The 15,568-nt window shown below is 39.3% G+C and overlaps 3 protein-coding genes and 1 long non-coding RNA gene across 5 annotated transcripts in view; 2 read left to right on the forward strand and 2 right to left on the reverse strand.

The window, feature by feature from the left end:
* The window catches only part of RpS19a (Ribosomal protein S19a), a 105,317-nt gene that overhangs the window by 87,661 nt on the left and 2,088 nt on the right, over window positions 1-15,568 (reverse strand). The window lies entirely within an intron of this gene.
* On the forward strand, window positions 1,617-4,835 carry Pp2B-14D (Protein phosphatase 2B at 14D). The gene has a single exon (XM_036821104.3). The coding sequence runs from the start codon at window positions 2,217-2,219 to the stop codon at window positions 3,966-3,968; it is 1,752 nt and encodes a 583-aa protein (XP_036676999.2). The 5' UTR covers window positions 1,617-2,216; the 3' UTR covers window positions 3,969-4,835.
* LOC136117285 (uncharacterized) lies at window positions 8,035-9,238 on the reverse strand. The gene is made up of 2 exons (XR_010654751.2): window positions 9,078-9,238; window positions 8,035-8,991 (listed from the first exon to the last, which is right to left on the reverse strand). It is a non-coding gene; the product is annotated as an uncharacterized lncRNA (long non-coding RNA).
* On the forward strand, window positions 8,043-14,923 carry Arp2 (Actin-related protein 2). 2 transcript variants are annotated; one of them, XM_017076246.4, is made up of 8 exons: window positions 8,043-8,202; window positions 8,484-8,681; window positions 9,751-9,861; window positions 10,696-10,710; window positions 11,703-11,918; window positions 12,275-12,484; window positions 12,540-12,968; window positions 13,647-14,923. In XM_017076246.4, exons 2-8 carry the CDS (start codon window positions 8,634-8,636, stop codon window positions 13,815-13,817), a joined length of 1,200 nt encoding a protein of 399 aa, XP_016931735.1. In that variant the 5' UTR covers window positions 8,043-8,202; window positions 8,484-8,633; the 3' UTR covers window positions 13,818-14,923. The 2 variants fall into 2 exon arrangements, with proteins under 2 accessions (XP_016931735.1, XP_016931736.1); XM_017076247.4 differs by lacking the exon at window positions 10,696-10,710 and having other exon boundaries at window positions 8,044-8,202.

Below are 15,568 nucleotides of genomic sequence, written 5' to 3' on the forward strand. Positions count from 1 at the left end.
ACAAATGGATGAAAGGAAACCAAAAAAGAAAATAAATAATATTAAAAATGCAACATAACAAATTAACAAACAAGAAAACATCACATCTAGATAAATCTCTTAAAAATTTTCAATTTTATTATTAAACCGAAACCAAAGTTAATGGATAAACAAATTTATAACTGCATTGCAAGGGCAGCTGGCTGGCAAAAATTACATAATAATTGCGCCGTTGTGACAACAAATTGTATGCAATCCAAGGAATAACAAATTAATTTACAAGATAAAGATAAAGATAAAGATAGTGGAGATGTAGGCGGTGGAGAATAAATGATGGCAACAACAAAATGCAGACAACAAGTTTTAACCTTAAGTGAATGCAAAACAAAATGAAGAAAACCAAACAAAACAAAATGATTATCAATGTTATTAACATAATTAATATTAACAAAAAGGAAAAAACAAGCAAAAAACAAAAACAACAAAAAACAATACAAAAACATTAAAAAAATATACAAGTACCTATCCTGAGAATAAAATGCGCGCACATTTATTATTTCCTCTAAAAGTTCGTTTGAGTATCTGCAAGTCCATTTCGCCACCGGGGAATTTCAGAACATAATCCTAGGGGCTCGGAAAATGGTGGACTGGGGTGCCTCCAGAACTTGGATCACTTGGACGGGTTTGTATGGGTGGGGCGAGAGCGACAGGTGCTTTAAAATACCCAACAATGACTGATTTTATGAAATTAATTGTGAATTTTATGTGATTTTTGGTTAAATATCTTAGTACCAGATAAAAATATACATTTAAAAGTCAATTAAATTTGGCCTAACATTAGTTTTTTGTTGAAAAACTATATTTTCTATTCATTTGCCTTGGTTTTGTGGGACTTATGCAAATATAACCAGAAGCATTTAATTTATCACCGGTTTCATTTAAACCTGTTTGTCAGTTAAATTTATTCGATATTATACGATTTTAATGAATGAAATGTAGTTTGCCCTTCGAGTATACATATATTTTTCAACAAAAACCATGATTAATCCAAAAATGCATTTATGCTAAGTATTGATTAATTCATTTATTATAGGAATTTGAACTTTCTAAAATTGGAAATGGAATTTGTCAAGGTAGTTGTATTTTTTTGGTACTTTTTCCTAACTAATTAAATTATTATTTTAAATCAATATATTATTGTAAATGTTGCAAAAATAAAGTGAAAGTAAAATATTTCCATTCCCAGAAGAATACAAATAATTTTTGATGTGTACTTTCTAAAACTTCCATTCTATTCCAGGTTCGAGACCCGACTAAGGGTATCAGAAACAGAGGTGGGAAAAAATCGATGTTTGCGGACATCGATGCCCTCGATAGTTTTAGAGGAACGAAATATACCAAAAACTGATATCGATGAATACACACCCCCGGTGTATTTGGATTGCATCTGTATTTCCTTTGGGCCTCAAGTAATTTTTTTAACTTATAAATTTTACTTGCGGTTCCTGCAAAATAATAAAAATGTATATGGAACCAATAAAATTAAAAAAGACACCGATAATATCCTGCCAAACATCGATGCTGGCGATGTTTTGAAAACATCGATGACCGCGATGTTGGCATCGATGTCTCTCCACCTCTAATTAGAAAACGAGAAAAAAAACGTAGCGAAAGAGAGAAATTACGACGTCTGCAGGGCCGTAGCGAAAAAAGCAGCAAATACTGAGACAGAGTGACTATGATTGTTGTTAAGTGAAAGCAGCACTTTGGAAAACGGCCAGGCCAGCGCCAGAGGGAAAGCAGCGGAGTCAGCGTTCGAAAATCAAGCCAGCGGAAAGCGAATCAAAGCTGGAAGGCGATAAAGCGGCTCACCAGGCACAGGCAAGGCACCACCACCACCAACACCACCACCAGCACCAGCAACACCAGCAACAACAACAGCACCACAGCAGCAGCAGCAGCAGCCAGGGAAAGTGCGAGAGTGTGCGTGCGTGTGCGTGTGAGTGCAAGTGCGAGGCGAGGGAGTGTGAGTGAGCAAGAGTAAGTGTGTGGGCAGTGGAAACTGAACGGAACTGAGCCGAGAGAGAGCGAGAGAGGAAGAGAGCGGAGAGCCATAGTGGAAGTGGGAACGGGAGAGGAGCAGTCCGATTCCGAATCCCGGAATAGAAAACCAGAAGCAGGAAGATCAGGAATAACAGGGGGAAGAGGAGCAGGAGCAGCAACCGGAAGCCCCAACCATGTCTTCGAGTAACAACCAGAGCAGCACCGCTGGCCAGGCGGCAACAAGTGCCCGTACCGCCGGTGCCAATGCCAGTTCCAGTGCCGCAGAAGCCACAGATGCCAATAGTACCGCCTCGAACAACAACAACAACAATAGCAGCAGCACCACTGCAGCGGGCGGAGCCACCTCGCAGAGCAACAACAGCGAAAACAGCAGCAGTCCCACCACTGGAACGGGCACAGCAGTGGGCACTGGAAAGCTGCACGGCGGCCACACGGCGGTGAACACCAAGGAGCGGGTGGTGGACAGCGTCCCCTTCCCGCCCAGCCACAAGCTGACCTTGGCAGAGGTGTTCGACCAGCGGACCGGTAAGCCCAACCACGAGCTGCTCAAGCAGCACTTTATTTTGGAGGGCAGGATCGAGGAGGCGCCCGCCCTGAAGATCATCCAGGATGGAGCCGCCCTGCTGAGGCAGGAGAAGACGATGATCGACATCGAGGCGCCGGTGACGGTGTGCGGCGATATCCATGGCCAGTTCTACGACCTGATGAAGCTGTTTGAGGTTGGCGGATCGCCGGCCAGCACCAAGTATCTGTTCCTGGGCGACTACGTCGATCGGGGCTACTTCAGCATCGAGTGCGTCCTGTATTTGTGGTCGCTGAAGATCACCTATCCGCAGACGCTGTTCCTGCTGCGCGGCAACCACGAGTGCCGGCATCTGACCGAGTACTTCACCTTCAAGCAGGAGTGCAAGATCAAGTACTCGGAGCGCGTGTACGACGCCTGCATGGACGCATTCGACTGCCTGCCGCTGGCGGCGCTCATGAACCAGCAGTTCCTGTGCGTCCACGGCGGCCTGTCGCCCGAGATCCATGAGCTGGAGGACATCCGGCGGCTCGACCGCTTCAAGGAGCCGCCCGCCTTCGGCCCCATGTGCGACCTGCTGTGGTCCGATCCGCTGGAGGACTTTGGCAACGAGAAGAACTCGGACTTCTACACGCACAACTCCGTGCGCGGCTGCTCGTACTTCTACAGCTACGCCGCCTGCTGCGACTTCCTGCAGAACAACAACCTGCTGTCGATCATCCGGGCGCACGAGGCGCAGGACGCCGGCTACCGCATGTACCGCAAGAGCCAGACCACCGGCTTCCCCTCGCTGATCACCATCTTCTCGGCGCCCAACTATCTCGACGTGTACAACAACAAGGCGGCGGTGCTGAAGTACGAGAACAACGTGATGAACATCCGGCAGTTCAACTGCTCGCCGCACCCGTACTGGCTGCCCAACTTCATGGACGTGTTCACCTGGTCGCTGCCCTTCGTGGGCGAGAAGGTCACCGAGATGCTGGTGAACGTGCTGAACATCTGCTCCGACGACGAGCTCATGACCGAGGAGAGCGAGGAGCCGCTCTCGGACGACGAGGCGGCGCTGCGCAAGGAGGTCATCCGCAACAAGATCCGTGCCATCGGCAAGATGGCGCGCGTCTTCTCCGTGCTGCGCGAGGAGTCCGAGTCGGTGCTGCAGCTGAAGGGCCTGACGCCCACGGGCGCCCTGCCCCTCGGCGCCTTATCCGGCGGCAAGCAGTCGCTCAAGAACGCCATGCAGGGCTTCTCGCCCAACCACAAGATTACCTCGTTCGCGGAGGCCAAGGGCCTGGATGCCGTCAACGAACGCATGCCGCCGCGGCGGGATCAGCCGCCCACGCCCAGCGAGGATCCGCACGCGCACAGTCAGCAGGGCGGCAACAATGGGGCTGGGCACGGGTAAGCTGTGCCCTCTTGTGCGGCTGCCGAACAGGGATGCAGACGCGGCGCGGAGGAGTCTGGCGAGGAGTGGTCTGGAGGAGGGACCGAGTGGAGCGGAGCGGAGGCAACACAAAGAACACCAACCGAACGGAACCTTAATTAAGCTTAATGTGGCAGAGCAACAACTTAAATACTAAAACCAATTCTAATTCTAAGTAATTGTCATTACCCCCCGCATTTCGTAAGTGATCCCGCGCCAGCTCCATGCCCATGTCCATGTCCATGGCCCAGAGCCTCCAAACCGACGGCACGGAGCAGAGATTTGTTTTTACGCGGGCGCGCGCACATTGGATATTAGAATTATGTGTGGCATACTTTGGCGCGCCAGCCCCCCCAAGAAAATTCCCTTTCTCGATAGCAGAAAACCAACCGTAACCCATAACCTAGCTTAAGTTGTAATGTATAAACTGAAATGGGAAAAATTTTAAAATGAAAAATGAACAAAACCGAAAGCAAACACCGTAAAAATATAGGAAGCGAAGAACCCCGAGAAGCAAGAATCACTAACCTAAATGAAGAGATAGGAAAAAAATCCAGCGCTAATCTGTTCCAAACATTTAGCAGCGCCAAAAAGAAGCGTACATATATGTATACATATGATTATATAGAAATATTCGAAGTATAAAGCCGAGATGTAACCGAAAGTGTAATGAAATTCAAAATGAACAAAGGTCATTTTTGTAATAATCGTAATCGTTGAACTCTAGAAATGTAATCTTGCATAGAAACAAAACAAAAAACAAAAACAATTTCGAAACCATTTGCAATATGTGCCGCAATAGTCCATAAATGTTCCTTATACGAATTAAACATTGAAAGTGAAACCAGAGTTTATTTTTTTTTTAATATATTAAAATATATATATATGTATAATTGTTGCATAATCTAACATTCGATTTAATATGTTACATTTTTGCGTGTACGACTGTGTGTGTATAACTACTTGCGTTTTATCAGTTGCTTGTCAAACGAAAACAGCAATGAAACAATAAGGAAATAACCGAAATACCGAAGAGATCATAATCGTTGTTTGAGGATCAAGTCTAGCTAATTAATCAATTGATGAATACGATCGATTACATGCCGTAAATGCATTTTAAATAACACACTCACACACAGAGAGAAAGAGGGACGGAATCGTTAACCATTTTAATAGCAAATCAAATATTTAACAAATAAATTACTATGTAAACTTAATAACGTATAAAATATTTCTGCGTGTAAATTGAACTAAAAAAAAATTAAATAATTTAGCGAAGCGATTTTTGTTAAAAGCGAATACACACACTTAAACACACAACTAATTTCCCCTGACTTATAAAGCTAATTGAAAAGAGATTAGGCAGAAAAAAGAGATGTATTTAAGTAAGTATAAGGCTAAGGCATGGAACACATAAGAAACGGATGAGTTTCGGCGTTTCAGATCAATTCAATGATAATGATGGCAATCAATTTCTCAATTTCCGCCTGCACCTGTTCCAAAACTGATGGTATCAGCTTCGCCATTATATCAATATCAAATCAAAATATATACACACACGCAAGAAATGCCTTCATCCAAATCACACCTATCCACGTCCCAAAAAATATTTACGCTGTACTTTGCTTCAACTCTTCAACCACCAATAATTGCATTGAACTCTAATCTAAATATTTATACAGATATAAATATATATATATATATTATATACCGAGTTGACATTGGAAAACAAATAGTTTTTAGTGATCTATGCACGTATCGTAACAATACCAAGATTATTTAAATCGTAGCTAAAAGAAACAAATCAAGGATGCGCCGCAGTCTAGGAAAGAAACTTAGCTTTTATAAAAAAAAGAAAAAAGAGGATGAGAAAAACGGAAAACAATTTACTCAACTAATTGAGAGATATACACATAAATATAGCGTTTTTTTAAATCCGCAACCACAACTATATAATTATTGACAAGGTAAACAAGAGAAGGACGTTTAAGTTTCAATAATTCTTTTCTCTATATGGTTAAATTGTTGATGCTGTTATGCCGCAAATGCACGTTTAGTTAGTACCGCGTGGAGTGGGGAATCCCCTCCAAACAAATTGAATTGCAATAGTCAAGTGAACGAAATGGAAGAACACCAACCACATAAAATGATTGTATACACTCAGAAAACCAATCGGCATAAAATTTATAGAATCACCCTACTTTGAGTGCCGAAAAAAAATATTCTTTGTTATTTTGGAAACAAAAGTTAAGGATTGTAAACATTTTAGATGTAGTTTGAATATTTTCTGGAGATTTTCTTTAATTTAAAACTTGAAAATTTAAAACATTAAAAAAATTAAATATCAGAATACTCATATATCAGCAATTAACTTTTGACAATGGCACTATCATTTTCATTAATATTGAAATTTTCCAAAGATTTATAAAGATTTCAAGCCATTGATGCTTTCCGAAATGTTCTTTAATTTAAACCTCTATCCGATATAAATTAATTGTATATTTTTAGGGCGATTTGTATTCCGAGTGTATCAAAAGCCATGGTAAAGTATTAAGCTAAGGATTAATAATAATTCTACATTATGTATAACTAACGATCCATTTGCTTAGCTCCCTCGATAATGAAAGTACTGCATGAGGCATAGTAAAAACTTCCCGGCACATAGCGAAATTAAATAAATTAATAGAAGGATAAAGGGAGATGAGTAGATTTTGATAATACATCAAGGCCATACCAACATACTTATGGAACTATTAAAGAGCATTAAAACGTTCAAGATAACGCATAATAGCCAGAAAAAAAGCAGAATCAAAAGTGCGGGAACGAGACGGCTGCATGGTACATACATATATATGTAAGACATTTCGCCTCTTAAAGCAATTATAAAGATAACAAATGAGTAACGTTTATTATATTATTAAATTATACATACATATACATACTATATAAACGGAATAAAATAAATCAGCAGCAAACTTTCCATTTTACGGCGGTTGATTCATTATTTATTTTTATTCCAGTGGGTTAGACAGAGGATTTTACAGCACAGGCGAAATATTCATTAAATTTAAATTTTACTAAGCCCATATAAAGGAACATAGTCGATAAATTGGCTTTGCAATTTACCCAATAACTTTATTTACTACTTCATTTAAATTCAAAAAAAAAATTTCAAGGGTAGGGAACTTTACAAAAATTGAGTTTTTCAAAATAGTGCTTAAAAGTTCAAAATTTAGGTTTGTTTCCTTATAGGTATACAATAAATGGGTATTAACTTTCCGTTAAAATGCATTATTTAAAGTGAATACAATACAATACATAATAATTTAAAAATTATATACATTTCTTAAATGATATACGGTTTTTTTTAGCGCTAGTCGCTTTATAAAAAACGTTTCGCAGTGAAGACGGAACTCCCTCTTTTGGATAAACACTCGTCAAAAAGAATTGATTTTCCCCGCAGCCTGATGGGAATCCCCTTAAATACCGTTGGGAATACCAGTATTAATTTTGAAGTGTGCCCGCAAGTTTTGACGATAAAACTTAATAATACTTAGATAATTAAATAATTGTATATGTATAAAATGTGCAGTTTAATTCATTTTTATAGCCACCTAAAATTGAATAAAAGAAAAAGTTTTGGCAACCTTTGCTATTAGAAGGACGCCGCTGTTGAAAAAGCAGCTGGGGATGAGGAAGAAGGAAAACTACAGTGCTCTCTTCAAAAGGAAAACAACTAATATTTTATTGTTTTCTAATCAATTTAGAAAAATATTTTTTTTATAAGCTAAGTAATACCAATTGTTTAAAAACTTTATGTGCTGACATTGCAGAGAGCCTCATGGATACATGATATTTTAAATTATTTTACTTTATTGAAGTTAGTACTGTAAAGGTCCTACAACCGACCCAGTAAAGTAATGCCAACACTCGTAGGACAAAAATAAGCTAATCTTAAGAAAAATACTGAAATGCTCTTTGCCTCACTATTTAATTTTAGTATTTTTTGACTTTCTGGCAACACCGATAGTATCGTGTAAGCATCGAATTTTGTTCCACCTCTAGGGAGTAAAGAGCTACCTTTTTGTACCGCCCAAAATAACTAAATTTTAAGTGTTTGCTGGTCGCCAAAGACAAGCCATTTGGCCACAATAAATTTATAGTGCAAATTAATAATTAGATTCGCAGATAACAACAAGCAGAGCGGCTGATAAACGTAAGAGAGAGCGGCGAGGAGAGGAAAACAAATGCTCCCGCCCGCGTGTTTGCGATTGTATGAGTTCGCGGCGGGTGTCCGTGCGTGTGTGTGTGTGTGAGTGTGTACGAATGGAAGTGGAAAGTGTGTGATTAAGTGCAGTCACTCTCCGGCGGACCAAGAGAAAAAAAAGAACCATTCAACAGTAGTGTTTAATGAACGGCTGAGCCAAGCCAACAGGAAACGCGATCGCTCAACTCCCCCCGCCACGCTCTCTGTATTTTTTGTTTTGTTTTATCAAGGAGAGGCGCCGGAACCAATAAAAAAACCAACACCCACAAAGGCAACCAAGTCGCGTCATCAGCAGTGGAAGTGTGGAAAGGCAGTAGCAGCGGCAGCAGCAGCAGCAGCAGAAGCAGTGGTTTTCCAGCTCCGTTTAGAGTCCTTAAAACATGGACAGCAAGGGTCGAAATGTCATCGTCTGTGATAACGGCACAGGGGTAAGATAAAAGTGGGGGGAGAAACCAACACCCCCCCAAACCACCCACAAGCATACATACGCGCACACCTGCACAGTCGTCGAGTGTGTGTGTGACACACATTTCCAGCAGAGTCAAGCCGCGTTGTTGTTGTGGTTGCTCCTCTTGCGCTGCGCTTCTTTCTTTTTCTTGTTCTTTCCAGCCCAGCGGGCGTTGACGTCGCGGTTAGTCAAGCAGTTGCGGCAGTTGCAATTACGCCTGTGCCCCCAATCTTCTTCTGCTTCTCGTTCTGCTTCTTCTTCTTCGCCGCCGCCGCGCTTGGCTTTAGTCACTGGAACACAAGCGATCGTCGATTACTCAGCGGTTCGGTTCCAGCGTTACTCAGTGTCACCCACACACTTGTACACTTGTACACACCTATTTGCACCCAAAGAGCGGCACAACAACAACACAGCACACGGCTATTTTATTTCCAACATTCAGTTCTTATCGGCAAGCCCGAGAATTTTTGTTTTGTGATTACGCCCGATTTCGATAAGAGTTCGATAAACCAAAGCAAAAATGATACACTTGGAAAAACGAAAATGAGACTAATCCGATATTCGTATCAATTGCATAGAAATATCTGTCAATATGATCTGATTTTTCATTTAGTTATAATAGTATTATTATTATTTTAGAAAAGCTGTACATTTGAAAGGTTTATTATATTTGACCGATTTTGTCTAGATTCGATTCGTATTCTTTAATAATTAATCTATTCAAATAATTTCCAAAATATTTATTTTTGAATTAAAAAAAAAGATCATATGTAATCCACGAAATTGGAAATAGGGAGATTTTTGCAATTAACATTTATATAATCGTATAATTCCGTCGACTATTGCTAAAGTTTCATTTGATCCAAATTATGCTCTACAAGACTATACTCAGGTCTTTAACAATGGTTCTCATATTTAATTTGTATCTGTAATGTTTTCTAATTGACATTCGACATAAAGACAATGATTCCATAATCCCTAAAACAAATAATCTTATATCCTTATATAAATGTAAACATTTAATTTATTGTACCCTCCTTACATTTCAGTTCGTCAAGTGCGGATATGCCGGCAGCAATTTCCCCACCTTCATTTTCCCCTCGATGGTGGGACGACCCATGATTCGGGCGGTGAACAAAATCGGCGACATCGAAGTCAAGGTATGATCCATCGTACTTACCAATTCAACTCTCTATAATTAATCAACTACATGAAAAGATAGTACAACCAAACACTACACAAATTGAATTGTGCACAGGCCATCAAATACATTACCATATATAATATCATTTTTTCGATGTAACTTATCCATGACTAGTTAAACGGCAAGAAAAACATTTAGCGCATAGAAGTTCACTATCCATTAAACCATCCACCATATTTTTCACCCCCACCCCATCTGATTTTTGAGTCAAATTGCTCTATTTTCTATTCTGTCTATTAGTGTGGCATATCTTCTTATTTCTATATATAATTTGTTTTCGATCTACCCCATATTCACATTTCATTTCATTTTCCATATTGATTTTATCACGGGTACTTTTTTCCCAACATTGCATATTTTGCTTGAGTTGCATTGGTCCCGGTGTGTGGGTCTCTCATATTATATACGCATACTATATGTATTATGGTAAAAGAATATAACGTTGGTCCGAGGACATCTTACTTACACCCAGAATTAGGCCTAACTTAAAGATCGATGGATATGGAGGCCGGACCACAAAGAAAATAAGCTTTTTTTAGTGCATCACTGATATTCGATATTCCCGAAAAACACACATTTATATTCTCTTATATAGATCCTACTTAGCAGTTACTTTAGTTTAGACAGAACAAACAACAACAAACTCATCAAAAAAACACACCTTGAATAGCAACAAAAAAACGATACAAAAATATATTTTAAAAATTGTAATCTTTCTGTTCTTTTTAATATTCTTATACATTTTTCTGTTCTTTTTTTACATATTTTTTTGAAAACAAATATTTTGCAGGATTTACATGTCGATGTAAGTCAAATTTGTATAGTTTAAAAAAAAAAACCAAAAACCAAACTACCACTAAGAAATCTAATCACCAAGCAACACAAAAATCGAATACCATTCGGCAAAGGTTAAATAATAAAAATTCTTATACGATATACACAATACGAAAAACATGAAACAACACACGCTTGACAAAATATTACGAAATTTTCTTGAATAATTCTAGTTAAAGCTACGCACTTAGGATTAACTAATTAACTGTTCACATTTTTCACTAGTTGTTTGCCTTGAATATTCTCCCAACTATATTCCGGCCCTGCCCAACTATCTTGTTGCTTCCTTTTGGCCAATATCTATAATTATAATCCATATACACATCAAAAAAAATCTATTAAATCTTATATCGGATCAATCTGAGGCGTGTTAAAAAATGAAATAAAATCGAATATAATCAATTTAACGACAAATTTACGTAATATAATTTTTGTTATTTAACTTGTATTCCTTTGTTTTTACCAAAAACTGATTTTTTTTACCCAGCTTACCTATTGTTTTGTGTACATATTTTAAGGCTACCTAGTTCAGTTGTTTGTTGTTTTTATTAGATTTTTTTAAAACTGATTATTTATTGACTGCATGATATCCTTGTTTTGCTTAAGCCTAGTTTGTTCCCCAGTTTGTTTTGCACGTCTGTGTTTTTGGCCCATGTTTACTTGTAATTCCAGATGCTGTGGAGAAAGTCTTTCCTCAGAGTTCCTCGCTTATTGTTGCCTCTTGTTAATTGTTGATCGTTTAGCCTAGTTTAGTTATGTCCTTGTAGTGTGATCGCTGTTATTGTGCCTACCCCCTGTGAATGTCTGCCCCCGACTAATGCTTACCATCCCAACCACTAAGCAAAATCCCGCCTGAAACCAATCCAATCCCAACCAAATCCAATCCAAATGAAAAACCCCTTGGTGACCCATTGACCAAGCCACGGACACTAACGCTGCGTCCCTTGACGAACGAATTTACAGGATCTGATGGTCGGCGACGAGGCGTCACAGCTGCGATCCCTGCTAGAGGTCTCCTATCCCATGGAGAACGGCGTGGTGCGCAACTGGGACGACATGTGCCACGTGTGGGACTACACGTTCGGGCCCAAAAAGATGGACATCGATCCAACGAACACAAAGATCCTGCTGACAGAGCCGCCCATGAATCCCACAAAGAACCGTGAGAAAATGATCGAGGTGAGTCATCGACCACTTGGGTCCCTTTAATGAAAGTCATTGCTTTGTTTTTTGGAAATATTTTGGCCCAATAGAGGCAGTATTAAATCTTTTTTCTTAAAGCTTTAAACTAATCCAAATAATTTTATCATTAGGGTTCTAAAATCGCTTTTAAATGTCATTTAAAGTGTCTAAAAGTATGCAACACTATATATTAAACTCAGAAGAACAAAGAATTCATTAAAAAAGACGACTTTTCTTATGTACTGCATACTTTAAGACACCCATATAACATTTAAATGTGATTTAAAATGTGATATTTCCATAGTCACACATTTTGATCTGTACTAACCTTGTTCCTTGTGTTTTTTTCGCAGGTGATGTTCGAGAAATACGGCTTCGATTCCACATACATTGCCATTCAGGCTGTGCTGACGCTATATGCCCAGGGTCTGATCTCGGGCGTTGTGATCGACTCAGGCGATGGTGTAACGCACATATGTCCCGTGTACGAGGAGTTTGCCTTGCCCCATCTGACGCGGCGATTGGACATTGCCGGTCGCGATATTACTCGTTATTTGATTAAGGTTTGTTCTCAAGTATATTATTCAAACTGTGACTTACTTGCATTCTCCTAAACAGTTACTGTTACTACGTGGCTACGCTTTTAATCATTCCGCTGACTTCGAAACGGTGCGCATTATGAAGGAGAAGCTCTGCTACATCGGCTACGACATCGAGATGGAGCAGCGATTGGCCCTGGAGACGACGGTGCTGGTGGAGTCCTACACGCTACCCGACGGCCGGGTAATTAAGGTCGGCGGTGAGCGATTCGAGGCGCCGGAAGCCCTGTTCCAGCCGCATTTAATCAACGTCGAGGGTCCGGGCATTGCGGAACTAGCCTTTAACACGATTCAGGCGGCAGACATCGACATCCGGCCCGAGCTGTACAAGCACATAGTCCTGTCCGGCGGTTCCACCATGTATCCGGGTCTTCCCAGTCGGTTGGAGCGAGAGATCAAACAGCTGTACTTGGAGCGAGTACTCAAGAACGATACGGAAAAGCTTGCGGTAAGCCCCTAAAATAGTTTTATATATTTTCCCATTTAATTTTAAGGCCTCAAATTTAATATTTCAATATTTAAAGACAACATTATAAGTAGACAATCATAAAAGTTAATATTTGAATCAGGGAATTAACCCAAATCCCATTTCAGTTCTGGTTCCGGAACCGGTTCTGCACAGAATCGGTTTCATTTTGGTTTTGAAGTTTTGGTTCCGGTTCTGGAACCGGTACGTATCGGTTCAAAAAAAATTCAAATTTGTTTATCGACGTATTAGTGATGCTTATCAAGAATTGAAATGTAGCTTTGAAGGACCGAAAAGCCTTCATCACAGCGCTTAAAACTTCTGACCTAAATTAATAACAATACCCTCTTGGAGAGTACAAAACAATTTTGTTTTAGGTCGTGGTACACATTTTGAATTTCTTTTCAAAATTTGTATTTATATATTCACCCATTATCAAAAATTGGTACCGAACACTTACCGGTACAGACGAATCGGTAAAATGGACCATAACATGTTTGTAATTTGGTTCTTGAACCGGTTCCAATTCCCGATATAGAATCGGTTTATTTAGGTTAACGGTTCCAGTTCCGGTTCTGATTTTATTTGTTGATTTGAATTCTATTTTTAGTATTTTATTTAATTTTGTATTTAATAACATATTTTATTACAATTTTGCAGAAATTCAAAATACGTATTGAGGATCCACCGCGACGCAAGGACATGGTCTTCATCGGCGGTGCTGTTCTGGCGGAGGTGACGAAGGATCGCGACGGCTTCTGGATGTCCAAGCAGGAGTACCAGGAACAGGGTCTCAAAGTGTTGCAAAAGCTGCAAAAGATCAATCACTAGAGGCGATGACTAGTATGAAAGTGTGTGAGGACCCTGCGAAATAGGATGAACAATTGTATAAATTTCTTTTGGCTAGTTTGTATAAGTTGAAAATTTTCAGTTTAGCGTGATGTATCTGTCTATATGTGTGTTTTTTTTTTGTTGTGTGCCTGTGCGAGGTGGGCGTGTCTGTTGATCAGAATTGGTCCACTTTTCTCCAAGATCACCAAACATCGCAGACATGCCGTCACTTGTTCGATACCCGTACAATGAATTGTAATATTTCTTTCGTCGCGAGCTGAGCGACTAAAAAGTGTAACCCGATAGTCACCTAAATTGTGTAACCCTGCAGTAGTAAGTTGAATTGATTATAATTACGCCTAAAGTCCAATGCCCTTATGCTTTGATTATAAATTATACATATACATATATATAAATTTCCTGCACCTCAAGGTGTATCGATATTTTTGTAAACGCAAAATGTTTCATTTCGAGCGAGTATTTCACATTAAGTATTAACTAGGCCAAGTCTGCTAGTAGCAGCGATTATAAATCGTGTGTGTTTTTGAGACGGAGACAGAGACAGAGAGAGAAATACATAGGTCGTCGAGAAGGTTGCACAGCACAGAAGGAGAAAGCGAGAGTTGGAGTTATCCAGCTTTCGTTGACTAAATAACCCTGATACGACCCGACACCCAAACTAAATCTAAGCATTTCTGGATTATCTCTAACTAGACAAAGATAAACCGAGTCAGTCACAAGTTTTTGCACTTATGTTGCCCAATAATCGAAAATATTACCAATTACCTACCAGCCGAAGTGTTTAATTTGATTTAATTTCCCAACCTGCCTTTTCTAGTTAGTTGCAATTTGATGATTGTTGGGGCAAAGCGGACGCTACACATGCGAAACTATCGGCAGATATATAGATATATGTATGATCAATATATATTTATATGTATCATGAGTGTGGAATGCCAATTATATAAGTAAATGCAATAAACATAATTACGTATGTATGATGTATACTGTATACTGTAGTCTAAAGCTAAATCGTATGACTTGGTTCTTTTTTACCAACTAAAAACAAAACAAGAATCACAATAAAAACAAAAAAACAAATCCAATCTACGCTGTTTTATGACTGGGCGGCTTCCAAGTTTCCCCTAGTAAATAAAACAATTTATAGCCCCCCCGTTTTAGAAATGGTATTCTAACAATGGGAATGGTCTCATTGGTCTGCTTTGCGGCCGTAATCAGTAGCGCAGTACTTAATACAAATTGTTTAGGGAACCGTCTAAATAAAGTGCAATATAATGCAGCACAGCGCGAAAACAACAAACAAAGAAAATCCAAAATATGAACAAGTAGAGAGCTCTTGATGAGGCAGCAGGGAGCGGATCTACAAGTTAAGAGGTTTTCAAAAGACATTCCATTATAATCCAGTATAAAGATCTTTCGTGCAATATAGAACTAAGCTTTGGTGTCTTTTGTAAAATATACCTTGAAAACTAAGTATTTTATTGTGTACTTTTAAGTTTTTTCTAATTTATTTATATTATTTCTTAAATTTAACTTCTGTAAAGGTATTTTTCAGGGAGAAGACCTACATGTTAAGAGGGTTTTAAAAACATTCATTATAATCCACTACTAAGAACTTTCATGCGTTATAATTTATTTATTAAACTAAGTTTTGGTTTCATTTAATGAAACGTAGTTAAAAAAGTATTTATTTTATAGTATACTCTCAGTTTTTTGAAGTTAATTTCGGA

The sequence above is a fragment of the Drosophila suzukii genome, chromosome X, assembly GCF_043229965.1.
Source record: "Drosophila suzukii chromosome X, CBGP_Dsuzu_IsoJpt1.0, whole genome shotgun sequence".
Lineage (NCBI taxonomy): Eukaryota > Metazoa > Arthropoda > Insecta > Diptera > Drosophilidae > Drosophila > Drosophila suzukii.